The sequence below is a fragment of the Neoarius graeffei genome, chromosome 7 (assembly GCF_027579695.1).
Source record: "Neoarius graeffei isolate fNeoGra1 chromosome 7, fNeoGra1.pri, whole genome shotgun sequence".
Classification (NCBI taxonomy): domain Eukaryota; kingdom Metazoa; phylum Chordata; class Actinopteri; order Siluriformes; family Ariidae; genus Neoarius; species Neoarius graeffei.
The window spans coordinates 33524914-33542540 of NC_083575.1; the positions used below are offsets into that span (position 1 = coordinate 33524914).

General features: G+C 39.8%; 1 protein-coding gene across 4 annotated transcripts in view; it reads right to left on the reverse strand.

Moving 5' to 3' along the window:
* Nucleotides 1-17627, reverse strand: part of meis1b (Meis homeobox 1 b) — an 83227-nt gene that overhangs the window by 57632 nt on the left and 7968 nt on the right. For all 4 annotated transcript variants that reach the window (XR_009655027.1, XM_060925530.1, XM_060925528.1 and 1 more), the window contains exon 7: nucleotides 12263-12374. Coding sequence is in view for 3 of the 4 variants with exons in the window: in XM_060925530.1 (XP_060781513.1) it covers nucleotides 12263-12374 (112 nt within the window). In the remaining variant the exon portion in view is untranslated. The remainder of the gene's footprint in view (nucleotides 1-12262; nucleotides 12375-17627) is intronic.

The window sequence follows — 17627 nt, forward strand, 5'->3', positions numbered from 1 at the left end:
TTCAATATCAAAATGCAAGACGATTATTGGACAAATACTGCGAAAACGCCTGCCCACAGACTCCCACGGACTCCCAGCCTCAATGGACTTCAATGGCATTTGGGAGCTATGCGCTTTTCAATATCAAAATGCAAGACGATTATTGGACAAATACTGCGAAAACGCCCGCCCCACAGACTCCCAGCCTCACAGTGGGAGGGACATGGTAAAGCTTTCCGCAAGGAGACTGGTGATTGGTGAAAGCGGCCAGATATTTTCTTTGATTGACAGCTCGTTTCAACTATAGACAGGCAGCAGTGAATTTCAGTTCAGTCCCATGCAGATTCGCAAGTGCTGTGGTGTATTGTAAGAGATCAGCTTACATTTCGATTTCATTCATTACATACGGTTTCTACCAGCTTTTTTAGTTTGTATATATTTTCATTGTAAATAAAGTGTTGTTAAGTTTGCTATCTTAGTTCCAGAAATTTCATTTATTTGAGTGACTGAACTTGAACTTGAGGGGGCTAGTCAGCTAGCAAGAAAGCTGCGCACGGATGCCAAGCATTGCTGATTTAATTTTGGCGAAGCCATTTGCCAGTCTTCCTTTCAAGGAAAAAATTTAAATTAAAGAGCAGGGTAGGCCAACGCCTCAAATTGACTTGGTGAAAAAGGTAGGGAATAATACTCGTTCCTTTCAGCTCTCCTAGTACGAGAAAGTGAATTGGCTAACAGCAAGTGACCCACATCAACAACAGTAAATAGGCTACTTTAGTAATATGTCATGGATGGACCAAAAATATAGAATCTATTTAAAATGTTTATGCTGAGTATATTATATTGGAATATATATTATATTGGAATATATATTTTTCTGGATATGAATTAAGCACAGCTACAATTTGGGAAACATTTTTAAACAAAAACACAGCCGAGAACATTTCACACTACAGACCTGGATTAAAAGTGAAGGGTTATCAAAATTGTCAATAAAACATTTCTCAGTCAAAATAAGTAAAATATAGGGAAAGTGTCACTGAATGAAATGTGTGGCACCCAGCTCTATGTTTGGCTCCCCAAGGTCAGTGCTTGTGCCTATTCCAGAACACACTGCTGTTACTGCTGAGGTTCCTGACAAAGAGCTGCTTTCAATAATGATCAATTTTTAAACAACATGCCACAATTTTAAAATATAAAATGTTAAAATATACCCTCCCCCAACACCACCATCATGTATATTGGACAGTAGGCTAATGGGCCAAAAGAACCTGTTATTTCACAGTTTGTGACCCTGCCAACGATCAGCCAGATCAGAGGCAAGAGTATGGGCAAAATTGATGTGTTTTTTCTTTTTTCTTTTAAAATCTGGAAATATCGTAACCGACCAGCCTCCCCTGTTTGAAAGACTACCAGCTGCCACTGATCTGTAATATGTGTATAATAAAAAAAAAAATTAAATAATTTGATAAAAAGTAATGTTAACGTTTCAATGTTTATACCGTAAAGAATTAACACATGAATTACTATATATGTAATTTGAGCTTATAATATTGTTTAATCAAGAATGCTTGAGAATGCTTACTGTGATATTGTTCTGTCTGGGTGTGCATATATTTGCGTATGCATGCAAAACATACAGTTGCTGAAAACAGGTAAACATAGATCTTTTTCTTTTTTCTTTCATAATTACAAGGAAAGAATGGCAGCATAAACACTAATCTGCGAAGCTTCGTGATTAGGAGCCGCAATTAAAGGTGATTCATTTCAAATAACGAGGTAAATGATGACAGTTTAAAGAACCAAAGAGCCTTGAATAATGCTGACAGACGCCGGCTTGGTAAAACGATAATTCGATACATGAAAACAAATGTAATTACAAACCCTTTTATCATCGCTCGTGTCTCTGCCCACCTTTACTATGCTGGAACCCAGGCTGTAATGTGTGTTTAATGTATTCCATATTTAGCATTGTTCCATCTCTCATTACACTCTGGTGCCCATGCCAAGGTCTTGCTGTGAGCCCTCCATGCATTTTCCCAGGTCTCTGGGATCAGGCACTTGACATACCCATAGGTAATGGCAAAAAATGTCATTGCAAATGTTACGGCTCTCTCTCAACTGTGTCTGTGTAAGGGTCACTTCCACTGAAGCCCTCGACACATTGGAAAAACGCACCAGGGCCCAAGGGCAGAAAACACAGCATTAACTCAGTAAGCCACCATCTCTCTCTCTCTCTCTCTCTCTCTCTCACTTTATCCTCTCTACCCTTTCTCTTCCTGCTTCTCTTGCCCACCTCCTAGTCCTCCTCCTCTCTTTCCTTTCTTTCCTCCTCCGGTCCTTGTGTTGAAAGGGGAAGAAACTGTCGAATGGCAATGCAAGCCAGTGAGTTTACCCTTTCATGCTGAGCACTTTTACTGTGCAACTATTGATTTTTCCACCTTTGTAATGTTTTTTTTTTTAATCTGAAGATATAACACAGGAGAAAAGGCAGTGCACAGAGGTTCAAATGGGAACACATTCAGAGTCCTTTGATTCCACTGAGACTCTCATATACTCACACACACCTTATACATTCTTTTTTTTTCTTGCCTTCTGTCTCAGACCGCTTTTGACACCTTCTTCAAGCCAGTTTTGTTCAATAACAATCCGGGCCAACTGACCAGGGGAAAAAAAAAAAACTATGGCTCATGACAAAAAGAGTCCTTAACTGCTTCCTCGCACAACAACAATACTGGAACAGTCTGGTCCAAATCAAGCTGATCTCCTGAAAGCAAGCTCTGAAACACATTATCAAGTGTTGCATGTTCAGAAATACACACGTTACAATAAAATCAAGAAGGCCTTTCTCTAAGTTCATTGAAATATAAATGAAATGTCTGCAGTTAATCTTTTAGTCTTCAGTGCAGTCCTGTAATTCTGCAATATCAGAACCAGACCAAAGACTATCATATGAAAACAAGGCTTTTGACTGGAACCATGAGTACACCATGATTTTTTGGCATGCTGTGGCAAGTCATTAAACAAAAATGTGGTGGAGTTAAGAAGCCTTTATTATTGGCTTCTGGCAGATAATTTTCCACCTGGTGACTATCTAAATAATGCAGGCAAAGATAAGTGCTTTAATAGGCAGGGATTTTCCCCTTTGTTGAGTACAGTTGATAATAAGGGAATATTTCACTGCCAATAATAGCCCCTCAGCTCTCACTTAAATCATCCAATGGTCTTAACATGGAGAGGCCAGTGGAAGGCAAAATTACATGTCATTAGGTAGTGTTTATAAGAAGGGAGCATGGATAAACTGGGGAAAATACAAGGACAGAGAGAAAAATTAGATGAGATTAAAATATTTTTAAAACATAACATCAGCGAGTGTATTCTCTGCCTTGCTAAACTGCATGTTAAAGGGACTGTTTGTTAGCCCTAAGAAAGCCATACTAACTTCAGTAAAAGCACCCCCTAATCCTGCCCATGAGGTCACAGCATGCTTTCTGAGGTCACAGGAAGTGGTGCAGAGGGGATGTGGGGGAATTGTAGTCCTATCAACTGGGGGTGAGCTGGGGAGATAAAGCTCTGTGCTGGAAAGAAAGAATCGGCCTGAGCGTCTACTTCCTGATTACAGCAGCACAGGACGGCTGGACACTAGTGATACCATTACAGCACACACCTCCTCACACATCCCACGTGCAACACACACACACACACGGTACAAAAAGCAAAGGAAGCTCCAGGGGCCAGGTGCCTCTATTGGTCACAACCTTTACATTTAGGTTATCAACTTGGGAATTTGTCCCACTCCTACCTTTCTTTGACTCATTCACACTACATGTACCAGCCAGCGATCAGGTTACTGCTCAGAGTGTGTGTTTCATAAACACAGCCAGCTAAAAGCTCTGACTCTCTCTTTCTCAAGCATCAATTAAACACATCCCCTGCAATTATACACCTACAACCACAGACTTTTTTTGTTTATTTGTTATTTTTCATTCACTCCCTAACCTTAAATCTATAGAAAAAGCTTTGAAGAACTCTTTATCTCTTCCCACTAAATCCTTCAACAGGTATCCATGTCAAAAGGCCGGCCCTCAGCTCTAGAGGGGGTAATTATTAAGGAAGGGTCAGTCCCCGGTCAAGCTTTTGCCCAATTGTTAATGCAGCCTTCCCCCTCAAAGAAAGCCCTTCAGTTTTTCTTCTGTTCAGGCCACCATCTTCTGCCTCTGTGCCACAACAACACACCAACAAATAATTCCATTATCACAAGTGCCTTCCAGTGGTATATACACACATTTAATACCTTTAATGTGAGGGTTAGTTCTCAAATTCCTTTGTTTGGGAAAGCGGATTTATATGATTTTTTTGCCGTATGTACTAGCATTAAATGGAAAGGAGAATAACCCAGATTAAGCCACAGAATAATACAATTCAGAATGAAGAAAATAAATAAAGAAAAACAAAACTGGTGTGCAGCAAATTGGAGATACTGCAAATCAGAATCAGAAATACTTTAATAATCCTGAGGGGAAATCAAGTACATCTGCAGTTGCTCACACACTCAAGTAGTGAAAAGAAATTGCAAAATGAAACAAATATGTAAAGTGTATGAAATATTTAAACATATATAAAATGCATTTTAAAAATCTATGTAAAAAAATTATATATATATATATATAATCTCATCTCATTATCTCTAGCCGCTTTATCCTGTTCTACAGGGTCGCAGGCAAGCTGGAGCCTATCCCAGCTGACTACGGGCAAAAGGCGGGGTACACCCTGGACAAGTCACCAGGTCATCACAGGGCTGACACATAGACAACCATTCACACTCACTTTAGAGTCACCAGTTAATCTAACCTGCATGTCTTTGGACTGTGGGGGAAACTGGAGCACCCAGAGGAAACCCACACAGACATGGGGAGAACATGCAAACTCCGCACAGAAAGGCCCTCACCGGCCACGGGGCTCGAACCTGGACCTTCTTGCTGTGAGGCGACAGCGCTAACCACTACACCACCATGCCGCATATATATATATATATATATATATATATATTTTTTTTTTTTTTTTTTATATTGAACATAAATAGCCGTGTGGAAGGAAAAAAAAGCTGTGCGGATGGACTAAAGAAAGTTATCCATCTCAGTCCTCCTGATATCTGTCACTAAATGCTCATGTCATTTCAAACAGGCCCAGGAACTTACACACAACTCACGCCTCAGCTATTATCTACAGGAAAATATTCCTCCCGCAGCACTATCGGCAGAGCAGCATATGGCAAACTAGCAGCAGGCCATTCATCCTCATCCTCTTTGGAAGTTAAAATTAGCACAATGCTGTTTGTGGCTTTCAGCTGGATTTCAACCACTGTGATACTGCTAATATAAAAAGCCAGATGACCTCTGCCTCAGAAAGAGAGAGAGAGAGAGAGAGAGAGAGAGAGAGATTCATGCACTGATCATGGCAGGATTATCTTGTTAGGGTTTTTTTTTTTTTCCTGCATGTCTGCTGAGAGACTAATACATTTTAATGTTGTTTTGTTTGGAAACAACTTCTCAAATGCTCATCCTGCATGCAGGTTAGTGTGTAGGCAATGTTTTAAAAAGGACCAGATTAGTGGAGCGGTATCTCTCTTTGGCAGACATGGTCTTTGCTAATCTCTTTATCAAAGACTTAAAATAAACTGTATGCCACACTGTCAAATAAAAATGCCTTTCTAAAGAACACTGTTAATGCTTGTTTGTTGACTGTAGGTTCTCTCCCAGCCTGCTGTCCTTTCTTCCCTCCCTCTTTTCCTCTGTAATTCTTCTCTCTATCCATCAGGCCAGTGTAACACTGATAGTTTATCTCTTGGGTGTTATCTGTGTTTTTCCTGGAGAGCTGGGCAGAGTGTATCTATGTCCACTGGGGTCCAGAAATAATGCCTTATTTGTCATCAAAAACCCCTACATACAATGTTTTGGGGGACTTATTAAACCAGATAAACTGTCCTGAAACTGTGCTGAAAGTATTTTGATGCAATTCATGTAATGCTCATTTTGCTTATAGGAATCTCTATCTAGAACTTGTTTATGAGGCCTAAATGAAGACCAGTTGTTCAAGTTGGCCCACTGCCTACACACTGTTTTACAAACACCAGCAATTTGGTCCTGGCCTATAAAGAATCGCTTAGAAAAGGACTTCTTTAAACCCCCTACGTGGGACGAGCAAAGTGTCTACATCACTAACACACCACAATTACAATGTGTAGATTATATACAATGCTCGCCACAACTTTTGGCACCCCTTGTAAAGATTAGTAAAACGGGTTAGAAAAAATCCACATGTTGCTGAAGCAGTTTCATCTCACACTGAAAAAATGAGAAAAATCCAACCTTTAACTGAAATAAGTTTATTCAGAGAAAAACAAATCCCTCATCAGGAAATAATTATTTTCAACAAAAACACGTGCCACAATTATTGGCACCCTTGGAAATTATGGTGAACACAACATAACTGAAACATGTTTCCCATTTAATTTGTATATTTTTGAGTTGATTAGAGTGTGTGGGAACTTTCAAGCTGTAATCCATGACTTCCTGATTAACTGGAGTACAAATATGAGGTGACACATGCCAAATTTCCTTAGTCATCTATCAACATGGGAAAGATAAGAGAACACACAAACCAAATGAGGGAGAGGTGTGTTGACCTTCGTAAGTCAGGGAATGGTTATTAAAAAATATCTACTCACCTGAAAATGTCCATTTCTACTGTTAGGGCAATAATAATTTTTTAAAAAAAAAGTGGATATCAACTGGAACTGTCACAAACTTGCCTGGAAGAGGACCCAAGTTTATTTTGCCCCCACTCACAGTGAGGAGGAGAGTAAGAGAGGCAGAAAAAAATCCCCAAGGATCACTGTTGGTGAATTACAAGAAAAAGTAAAATCTTTGGGTTACCAAGTCTCCAAAACCTCCATCAGCCTCCATGCCAACAGCTTATTTGGAAGGTATTCCAGAAAAAAAAAAAAACTTTTTCTGTCAGTTAACCACAAATGTGGTAAGTGCCTGAAGTTTGTGAAATGCTACTACAACTTTGACTGGAACTGTGTTCTATGGTCTGATGTAAGAAAAAAATTGGAGCTTTTCTTTAATAAACACTAAGGTGGATTTGGCGTAAAAAGAAGGATGGCTGTAATGAAAATAACCCTATCCCAACTGTAAAATATGGTGGACGTTCTGTGATGTTTTGGGGTGGGTTTTTTCCTCCAAAGGCCCTGGAAACCTTGTTAGGGTACAAAGCATCATGGACTCCATGAAATACCAGGAATTTTTAAATCAAAATCTAGCTGCCTCTGCCAGGAAACTAAAACTGGGTCGTCACTTGAACTTCCAGCAGGACAATGATCCAAAGCATATATCCAAATCAACACAAAAATAGTTAGCTGACCACAGAATCCAGCTTCTGCCATGGCCATCTCTGTCCCCTGACCTGAACCCTATTGAAAACCTTGGGGGTGAACTGAAGAGGAGAGTGCACAAGAGAAGGCCTAGGGCCATGGGTGATGTGGAGAGATTCTGTAAAGTAGAATGATCTCAGATGCCCTGCTCTGTATCTCCAACCTCATAAAATGTTATAGGAAAAGATTCAGTGCTGTTTTATTGGCAAAGGGAGGTTGTATAAAGGATTATATGCAGGGGTGACAATAATTGTGGCACGTGTTTTTGTTTAAAATAATTATTTCTTGATAATGGATTTGTTTTTCTCTGAATAAATTTATTTCAATTAAAGGTTGGATTTTTCCCTTTTACATTCTGAGATTAAGGTACTTCACTAAACGTTGGATTTTTTTTCTAACCCTTTCTGCTAATCTTTAAAAGGGGTGCCAATATTTGTGGAGGACACTGTATAACATTTGCTGCCCCTCTTGAGCTGAATATCCCATAGAAAATTTCTTACATGCAGATTTTTTTTTTTTATAGCCAAACCATCCTTAATATATTAAGGTGGGCAAAGACTCTTAAATAGAGATGCAGCATCCGCAAGCAAAAAGGAAAAAAAAATCACCCAAAATCTGTAACAAGTGGGAAGCAAAGTTAGAGTAGCAGAGGAAGGAGAATAAAGTGAGCACTCTAAGCTCCATGGCTAGGGTTCACATGCCAAACTCAGGCCAAACAGAGCAGAAGGAAGTGCCCCAGTGACCGCTAAATCCCAGAGCAAACACCACACTGACAGTGTATCATTGCAGCTTTATGATCATTATCTACTGTGAGACAAGGTGCTTAAGCAGCCCTATAATTGCCAGTTAAACAGAGCAAAAAAGCATGAGAGAGGTTTGATATATAGAGAGTAAAAGAGGGAGGGGTTTGTTTGCTTGTCGTCTTTACGCGTTTCCCTTTCTCTTTTTTGTTCCCACACAGCAGAGAACCTAGGCCTAATCCCAAAGTCATACTGCGCAGCAGTATGACTTTGGGATTATGACTGTGGGAACCCATACTGTTTCCCCTTTTTCTAGCATGAGAACGCTCATGCTGCTCCTGGCCTTATCAGCCATAAAGTCATCAACAGAGTAACTATCAGCAGAGCTTGGCAGTTTATGCATTGCTACTGCAATTTGCCTGGGCTGATGGTTTAACACACGAGTAGGAGGTTGAGATTGGATGTGGCATTTCCTCTCCAGGTAACCAAAGAATCACGCTGGAGGAGTCTTGGTTCACGGCGTCGCTATGAAAACCACTAAGTAAACAGCGACTTCACTGTTGGTGCCTGATATCACCTTGCATCATCCATCACGGAGATATTGAAGTTACGTTTAGCCTTTTTGCCTAGAGGAGAATGCACTCCCCTCCACATGCTGGGAGAAACACACACTGCTCTTTGATGTTCCTGTTTATGTCATTCCTGTTTATGCGGTTATTCCCAAACAATAAAGCCTTAATCATCTCTGGCTCAACACTCTTTGCTGTTCTTTCTCTGTGATTTTCCTTCTGTGATTGTGTGTGCATGTGTGTTTGATATACAGCTTCTCTGCTCACTTGGTGCCTGCCTTCAGATCCCTTCAATTTAAAAATTCACACAATCATTCTGGTTAAATCAGCCATTAGGTCTCTGATTTAACCAGATTACATCCAGCCTCAACTCCCAGCACTGTGCACATCTACATGCACAACAGACAGCACAGCCACCTTCATCTCAATGAAAACAGCAAGCTTTTGGAGCAGCACTTTGAACCAGTAAGCATGCACACTTGTGGCTCACTTCAAGTGAGAAACACAGTGGGGGGAGAGATAGAGACAAAGACTGACACAAAAATGCAAATACTTAATGGCTCAGAAACTGAGCTAAAAGCCCAAAACGTCTGCGTACAGTCAAAAAAGAATGTGAGCAGTGTTACACGGTAGTGCCGCACATTCAGCAATTAAAGAAAGCTAGCACATTCTCCTTCATAAAGAAGGGGGGGGAGAGTGAGAGACAAAGAAGGAAGCGAGTTCTTCTGGTCTGTTGGACAATTGTTTCAATTAACAAGTGAGTTTGATGAGCGTGAGCGGCAAAGGCTGTGTGGGCAAGACTAAAAGCACACTGCTGCTGACTGACATGAAATCTCAGGCACTGTCTGCTGACCTGCTCTGAAATCTGACCAATCCCTGCACAGAGGCAGTAACTTGGAGCCAACGAGCCAATGGGGACTCTTGTTCAAACTGACCTTCATAGAGGCCTGTGGCAAAATGAGTCGATGTGATGTTGAGAACAGCACTCACTCGTTCAGATCAATGTGGAAAAATAATGATCAGGATCTTTATTCTGCTCAAAACACCTTTATCATGAGTAAATAAAATACATCTTCCTTTCTGGAACAGAGACCTTTAACGCCACTCAGCACTGAATAAGAAACAAGCACTTGATTCTTGGCTGGAATTTTTTTACATCTTGGTTCATTTGTTTGCACACTACTGAATAGCTGCATTTGTTGATAATCCTGGTATGTATGTTTGGTGTGTGTTTATGAACTTAGTGATTTATTAGGAGCACACTACGCAGACCTTTTTTCTATCCTCAGCCCATATACATGTAAATTCATGCAAACAATAACAAGAGCCTCCCAGGAACGATTTAACTTGGCACACTTGTTGAAGGGGGGCTTTTCTGCAAATGGATCCTGGTAATTGCCGATACGTATCAAACTAGTCATCACATTGGCCATGGACTCTTTGTAGACACAAATGAAACCCTAAGCTTCTCCAAACACTCAGCATGCTTTCTGTGTCCTCTCTTTATGCCCTGCCCATTTGTGGTAGGGTTAAAATTCTTATCCCTCCTCTCCTCTGTGTGTCCCAAGGGTGTTCTTTTTAATCTGCACATGCTTAGAGCCCTTGCTGCTGTATGGTATGGAACTGAAGAGGCTCATAATAATGACTTGTTTTCTTTTGTTCTCTTAAGATAAACACATTCACTAAAACAAGTGTGATCTCAGACACAATACCACAACAAGTCCTGTGAGAGGGCAGCAGTCAGAAAAAGGCGGGCATGTATTTGCTACACTGAGCCAACCTCGCTAATAGACCTGCTCTAATTAAAGAAGGGTTGGACTGGTTCACAGCTGGACTCCTTTAAGGAGTTGAGTCCCTCACTAGAGAAGAAATGCAAGCAGAAAATTCAGCTCTCTCTTCCACACACACAACGTATACATATTGGAAAATGCTAAATTGTTAAATATATTATCATAACTAGTATCAGGTCTTAGAACATGTTCAAAGACACAACATAGCCAAAATAAATCAACATTCTCTTGGTTATTTCATGATTATTATATGTTTTTGAATAAGCTCTTTGCTAACGCTAAATATGGACATGACAGAAGAGCATGTGTATTAACTTTCATATAGATATTTATTAGGTACATGCTGGCAGATAGATGAGAAGAGAGGAACTCGTCAACATGTGTGCAGTGAAAGGAAGTGGTAGAGCATGGAAAGAAGGAAAAGGTCAGTAAGAAAACAATCTATGAGTGAGAGCGCTAGGGGGAGGAAGCCACTTGGGACAGGGGAAAGTGGTCATGAGTGTCTCAGCCAAAAGGATAATAATGTACTTATTGGGATTATGAAGTGGCTCCTTACAAAACATGTTAATGTGGTTAATACTGCTAGTTTCCATATTCAGTAATTCACCTACATTCGCATAATGCCCTTCCACATCACATACAATGCTTTATGCAACATTTATGTAACGGTACATGTATTAGTGTGGTGGTTAAACAATTTCATTTACGTCATGTATAAACACTCGCACATACAACAGCTTGGAACTGAGGTATGGACATGTTTTCCAACATTTGAAAGATAATAAACACGTAGCCATAAAATGAAGCTAGGCAGGGGGACTGGAGGGGTGGGCAACATTAAAAGCCTGCTTATAATTGGACATACGTGAAAAATGAAGTGTCAGTTTGGTCAATAAAGAGCAAAGGTCAGCAGCAAGTAGTAGCTCCAAACCCTCACAATATGTGCTCATTAAGCAGTCCAATCAGAGTAAGGCAGCCCGCCTGGACCATTAGTCATCAGCCATCTGACCACTTCAGCTTATCTCCGTCCTTCTCTATGCAGGAGAGGAGGGGAAAAGAGAATAAGAAAATCCTAGGACATAGGAATCGCCTCTCAATCATCTGGAATGTAACGCAGCACTTTTCTACTTGCTGTCTTCCCAAGATCTACAGTAAGATCACCATCCTTTTTGCCTACAGTTTGTTTGAAACCAGTCTGTCTGCTCCTCACTCTGCTCCTCCTCTCAGGATAACAGGGTGCTCATTGCTTATTACTGACTTAGATGTGCTACATAGAATAACAAAAGGGAAACTTAATGTTCAGCTTCAGATTTCCACTGTTGTGTCACTGGAGGAGAAAGAATTGCATGATTTATCTGCTTTTCTTACTGAAACTGCTCAGACAGGGACATTCCATAGCCCCTGGATGGAAGAAACTAGTAAATAAAATTGAGATGCTCTTCCCCTGGACTGTCATTGCCAGCAGCAGCTCCATAAATGCTGTATCCAGCCAAAGGAAGCCTCATTAGTGTGTACACACTTCACAACCAGCTGATGATCTTAAACGTTGTGCACTGCAAAAAGAACCCTGTCCCATCTACTTTGGGTTCAATGATCTTAACTCTTCTTAGTTCCCACTGATAAGCTTATGTTCTGGTGTAATGGCAGTAAGATGACTACAAAACAGACATATATAAATAAGTATGTATGCATATAAGTACATCCAGGCAAACATAAATACATACATACATGAAGGATTTTGGGAGAGCTTACCTTGTTCGCTGCTGTTGTCGCCACTGTGTGAGGTGTGTCCACCACTGGAGGGTCCTGGCGTGCCCCCAGAGCGTGTTGAAGCTGTGTCATCATGGTCTCTGTTCCATGAGGTCTGCACAGACAGAAAGGAAGAAACAGCACACAGTCAGGCAGCAGACCACAGGGACACAGTACAAAGATAAGAGCGCACTACACTCCCAGATCACAAAAATAGCCAATGCTATCAGATATTCCTCATATAGCTGTTTTTCAAGGGAGCAAATTCTTCCCATGCCATGAACTCTTCACTGTTATGTTCACTCTCTGCAACCACAAGCCTGAAATACAACACACTATTTGTCCCTCAACAGTTTCAATTCTGGCCCTCAACCCAATTCACAAAACAGCAGAACATTAAAAACCTATATTAAAGTGAAGATCCACTCATTTTGAACCATTTTAGACCAAGCAGATCCCATGAACCAGATAAATAATGGTCGGACGCTACCAGAGTTAAGAGATCCATAGTTCTGAAGATGTGATGTGGCTAGACCTATGAGATTCAATGGCCTAAAGCTTGTACCTCTGCACATAAAGGCTAAGAGCACAGCAGTAAGAGACAGGGCTGTTCGCCCTCTCTGTACAAGTCTCTTCAAGCTGAACAAAATCAAATAAGAGCCTGACTCTACTTGTAAAGTAGCAGGAAAAAAAAAGAAGACACAGAAATCTTATTGACAATTCTGCTTAGGTATATAATGGCTTAGGAGTGTCAGCTGTTAGACGGACGCATGTGGCAAATGGAAAAGACATGAGGATAAAGAGAAAAGGCCTGAACAATGGAGAACTACAGCCTGGGAGCCCTCAGCCCCATGCAGGGTCTGCTCACTCCATACAACACACAACAGATGTTGCCTCTTATCAGTAGGTGTCTCAGCAAAAAGTAACGTCTGTGCAAGAATAAAACCTAGGACACAGCAGGACAGCTCATCTTCCTCTGAACATAACAAAGCTCTAGATATGATATACTGTTATTTCCAATGGATTGGTTGTGTCCAGTAATGAATATAAATAAGTCATGTTAAGGCAAAAAAAAAAAATTTCAGAACTGTTGAACAGTCAACAAGACCAACTCTGCTCATTTCACGTTTTCTCCAATGATCTGACTCCCTGCAATTCTTCCTGTATAAATATTTATCCTCCATCTAAAAAAAAACATGTTGCTTACAATGTATTAGCATGAAAAGCAAATGCTATTACGATCAAAGTTTTTAAAAAAATGTATTCAGAGGCATACCAAATGTATGCTGTAAGAGGTAATTTAGAACATATGCTCAGAGAGAAATCTGTGAAATCAGCTACAACTCCAGTTATTCAAAGAAGAAAGGGAACAAGAGGGAGAGTAAAAATGGATGGAACTTGTGTATTTATGGAAAAGAATTGTGCAACACCCTGTCAATGGAGAACACCAGGCTCAGAAACTCCACTGCTCCGACATGTTTTACGAACAACAAATCCCACATGAAAATATAATTAAGAGAAAAATGGCAAACTATGGCATTAACTGTAATTGAACAAAAGAGCAGGCTTGTGGGAGGTTTTCTGCAGAGGCCCCTGGGAATGGGGGAGGGTCTTAGCTGAGGGTAAGTGACATCTCCAGGGTACACGCCTATTTATAACTGGCTGGCCACTCCTGGCTACTGCAGATCTGACAGCTAATTAATAGAAAACGGCCGGATCACAGACCAGCCAAATGCACAGTAGCACTTCATCCTTCCAACTAGCCAACCAGAACGAACGCCCAGGAGCTGGAGGTAAAGGGTGGAGTCTATTAAAACATCACAGAGAGAGGAGCTGGTGCATGGGTGCGTGCGTGCATGTGTGTGTGTGTGCGTAGATGGCCGATTATGGGAGACCTGGATGCAGCAGCTACACTCCCACTGCACACAACAACACATTTGATATAGTTCACTGTCCTTCTAATGAGTTGGCTGGAATGTCTTCAGTCTTTTTCTCTTCCTCCCCCTCCCCCTACATTCTTCTCTCTCTTTCTCCTTTTCTCTCTCAGTCCTCTCCCGTGCAGGACGGATTAATTCAATGCTTAATTGTTTAGTAAATTCAATTTTCCACATTCTATTCTGCATAGCTTTAGCTAAAGTTCTTAAACATGTAGCGCACAGCCCAGGGAGCAGCGTTTGTATCTGTGCCTGCCTCTCTTTCTTTTTCATTACCATTTTCTTCCTTCACCACTTAATTCACCATGAACAGATTTTCCTTGCTGGAAATTCTGATTCTGCTATGATCGGTGAGGCATTCCAATCCATTGCATTTGCATTGTGTTTGGGTCTTTCTCACAGAGCACCCCCACATTACACCACCACTCATGCAAAGAATGCTGAATCCCAAACCATTTATTATCATTTAAAAATAGCATTTTCATGCTGAAAACTACCTTGTTTATATACTTCATTTTATATACTCGGCTTTACAGAGTTACATTTTGATGCAATCTTGATAAGGCTTCCTCAGAGCGCTTGTGTCACTGCACATTGTTTGTTTGGTTTCACCAGGCTTTATCAAAATATCACAGCATATGCACCAAATGAAGTTTGCTTTTTTTCCTTCAAAATAGCACCAAATGAGATTTGCAAGGGTACTTGAGCAAACTAACTCCTACTCCCCTGAGAGTCACTTCTGCAGCTCGGGATTCACACATGAGTCTAGCTGAATGGACGCAGATGCCAAAAATAAATTCTTTTCTCGATGCTTGCTTATTTGTTTACATATTTACTGTTATGTGTTGATAAGAGTGAGAGTCATCCAGTATGGATGGGGCTTTTAGCTCAGACCCAGTACTAACTCACTCCACACTGAAATATTCAAGGATTTTTGAAAATGAAAGGATTTTGATAATGGTATGCAAGGGGAGAAAAAAAGAGAGAGAAAGCTAGAACAATCCCCTCCCCTTTACACCTACTCCAACCCCAAATCTCACAATGCCAAAGGGAGAAAAAAAGGAGTGAGGGGGAAAAAGGGGTAAAACTTGATCATTGCTGAAGAAATCGGATTGGTTTCAGTTTCTGGAGAGCAAACTTGCATGGCATTTGGGTAATATCTACTTCTAGAACAAGTAGAGCCACTCTTAACGGCACTGGAGGATAAGCACACATCTGGCTTAATTACAATAGCATACAATACAGTATGGAGACATCTAATTCAATGTTTTTTCTTAATTTTTATTCATTAAAAGACACTTCATGTCTTAAAAATAATGATGGACTTTCTTTTCTCTCTACCTAGTTGAGCGGTTCTTGACATACTACGGATTACTAGAGTTGTCAAATCGGGGTATTTACTGTATTTTTATGATTTACAATTTATTGTTTGACACACCTGTTAATTGAAAAGTTTTCCAGGTGACTACCTCATGAAGCTGGTTAAGATAATGCCAACAGTGTGCAAAGCGTCATCAAGGTAAATGGTGGCTAATTTTTATATATATATATATTAGTACTGTGCAAAAGTTTTGGTCACATGTAAAGAAATGCTGTAGACCAAAAATGGTTTAGAAAATCATGAAACAAAATGTTTCAACATTAAAAAAATACTATAAACAGCAGTAAGGCATAATAAATGAAACAAAGTCAATATTTGGTGTGAGATGACCCTTTGCTTTAAAAAAAATAGTAGTCTCAGGTACAATGAGTGCCGTTTTATAAAGAAATGAGCTGTAGGTTTTACTGAGCATCTTGCAGAAGCAGCCACAGTTCTTCTGGACACTTTGTCTGTCACACTTGCTTCTTAATTTTGCAGCAAAACTCAGAAACCTTCATTATGTTTTCTTTTTTAATCTGAAAAGTGGACTCTTAAGTAATATATTGCTAAGATACAAACATTTTTTGTAATATTTAATTTTGTGCTGGAAAATGAATGTTGGAACGCTAAAATGTTTTTGTATTGACTCAATAATGTACAAGTCATAAAATAGAAATCCATAACAAAGTTTGTATTAAAAAAAATAGGGTGCCTAAGACTTTTGCACAGTAATAACACACAAGTATTCTGCACATAGGACTGATGTTCTGATGATAAGTTATATAGAAAGTGAAGTAAACCCACAAACAATCTCTTTGTATCACTTGTTGAAGCCTACATTTGCCCAGAGAAATACAGAAAGAGAGACATAATCCTATAATTTCTTCCGATGGTTATTCACAATCAACCAAGGTACTGTTTGGAAGAACATCTATAAAAAGAGCTCAACAGATGTAGGCAAAGATGGGAATCTATTAAAGTTTAGATTATCACAACACAAATCAAACAACAGATATTAACTAAGGAGCAAATAACACTGGCGAAAGGATGAATGCTGTTGTTGAGGGAGCCTGTTCACCGAATCATGTGATTAAGTACATCAGCTCAGCCACAACAATTAGAAGATGTCAGAGAAACTCTTTAGGTCGGGAAGAAGGTGCATTATTAATATGAGACTGATATGCCTGCATTGAGAACAATTTTAGCAAAGAGCAATGGAAGCTGTATTATGTACAGTGTTATGCACAATTATAAAACAACTCCTTGCCTGGGGAAATTTCACTTTTAAATATATATATATTTAGAAAATTAAATAAAAAATTACATGGAGAGGTGACACAGCACACTGGCCTTGTAATAGACATACAGTATTTGAATATTCAATACATTTGCATTTGAACTTAATTGGAGTTATGCAATAATCTCCATATTATCCATTTCCTAAAGCCATTTTTTTTTACTACTCAGAGCATTTCATCGTACCATGCAACATTCCAGTGTAAGAGCAAAAAAAACCAAAACCAGTCATCTCTTTCTAGCACTTGGTGAATCGTCAACAGCGACCTATATTTGCTCAGAGAAAGAGAGACAAATTCTATCCTATAATTTCTGTCTCTGGTTATTCACAATCACTGCAGTGTTTCAAACATTGTGCAAAGCCCAAAAAAGGAACTCAGCAAACGTAGGCAAAGAAAAGAAACTACCGAAATTAAGAGTATCATAACACAACTCAAACAGATACTGACCAAGGAAAGAGTCACTGGTGAAGAGGACAAATGTTGTTCTGAACACAGGACTGTTTTCACTCAGTCCTGTGCTAAAACATATCAGCTCAACCACAAGTGCTAGAAGAAGTCAAAGGAATTCTTTCAATATGGATGCATGGACATTATTAATGCAAGATAAGACTCGTATTCTTGCACGGTTTTAGCAACATACAATGGAAACTACATCACAATTCTATGCAACAAGTGCCCTGCCAAAAACTTCCTATCTTATGTGTGTAATGATCAACATTCAGCAAAATTGTGGCATAAAGCTCACAATTAAAAACAAAATGCACACACCTTTAAAG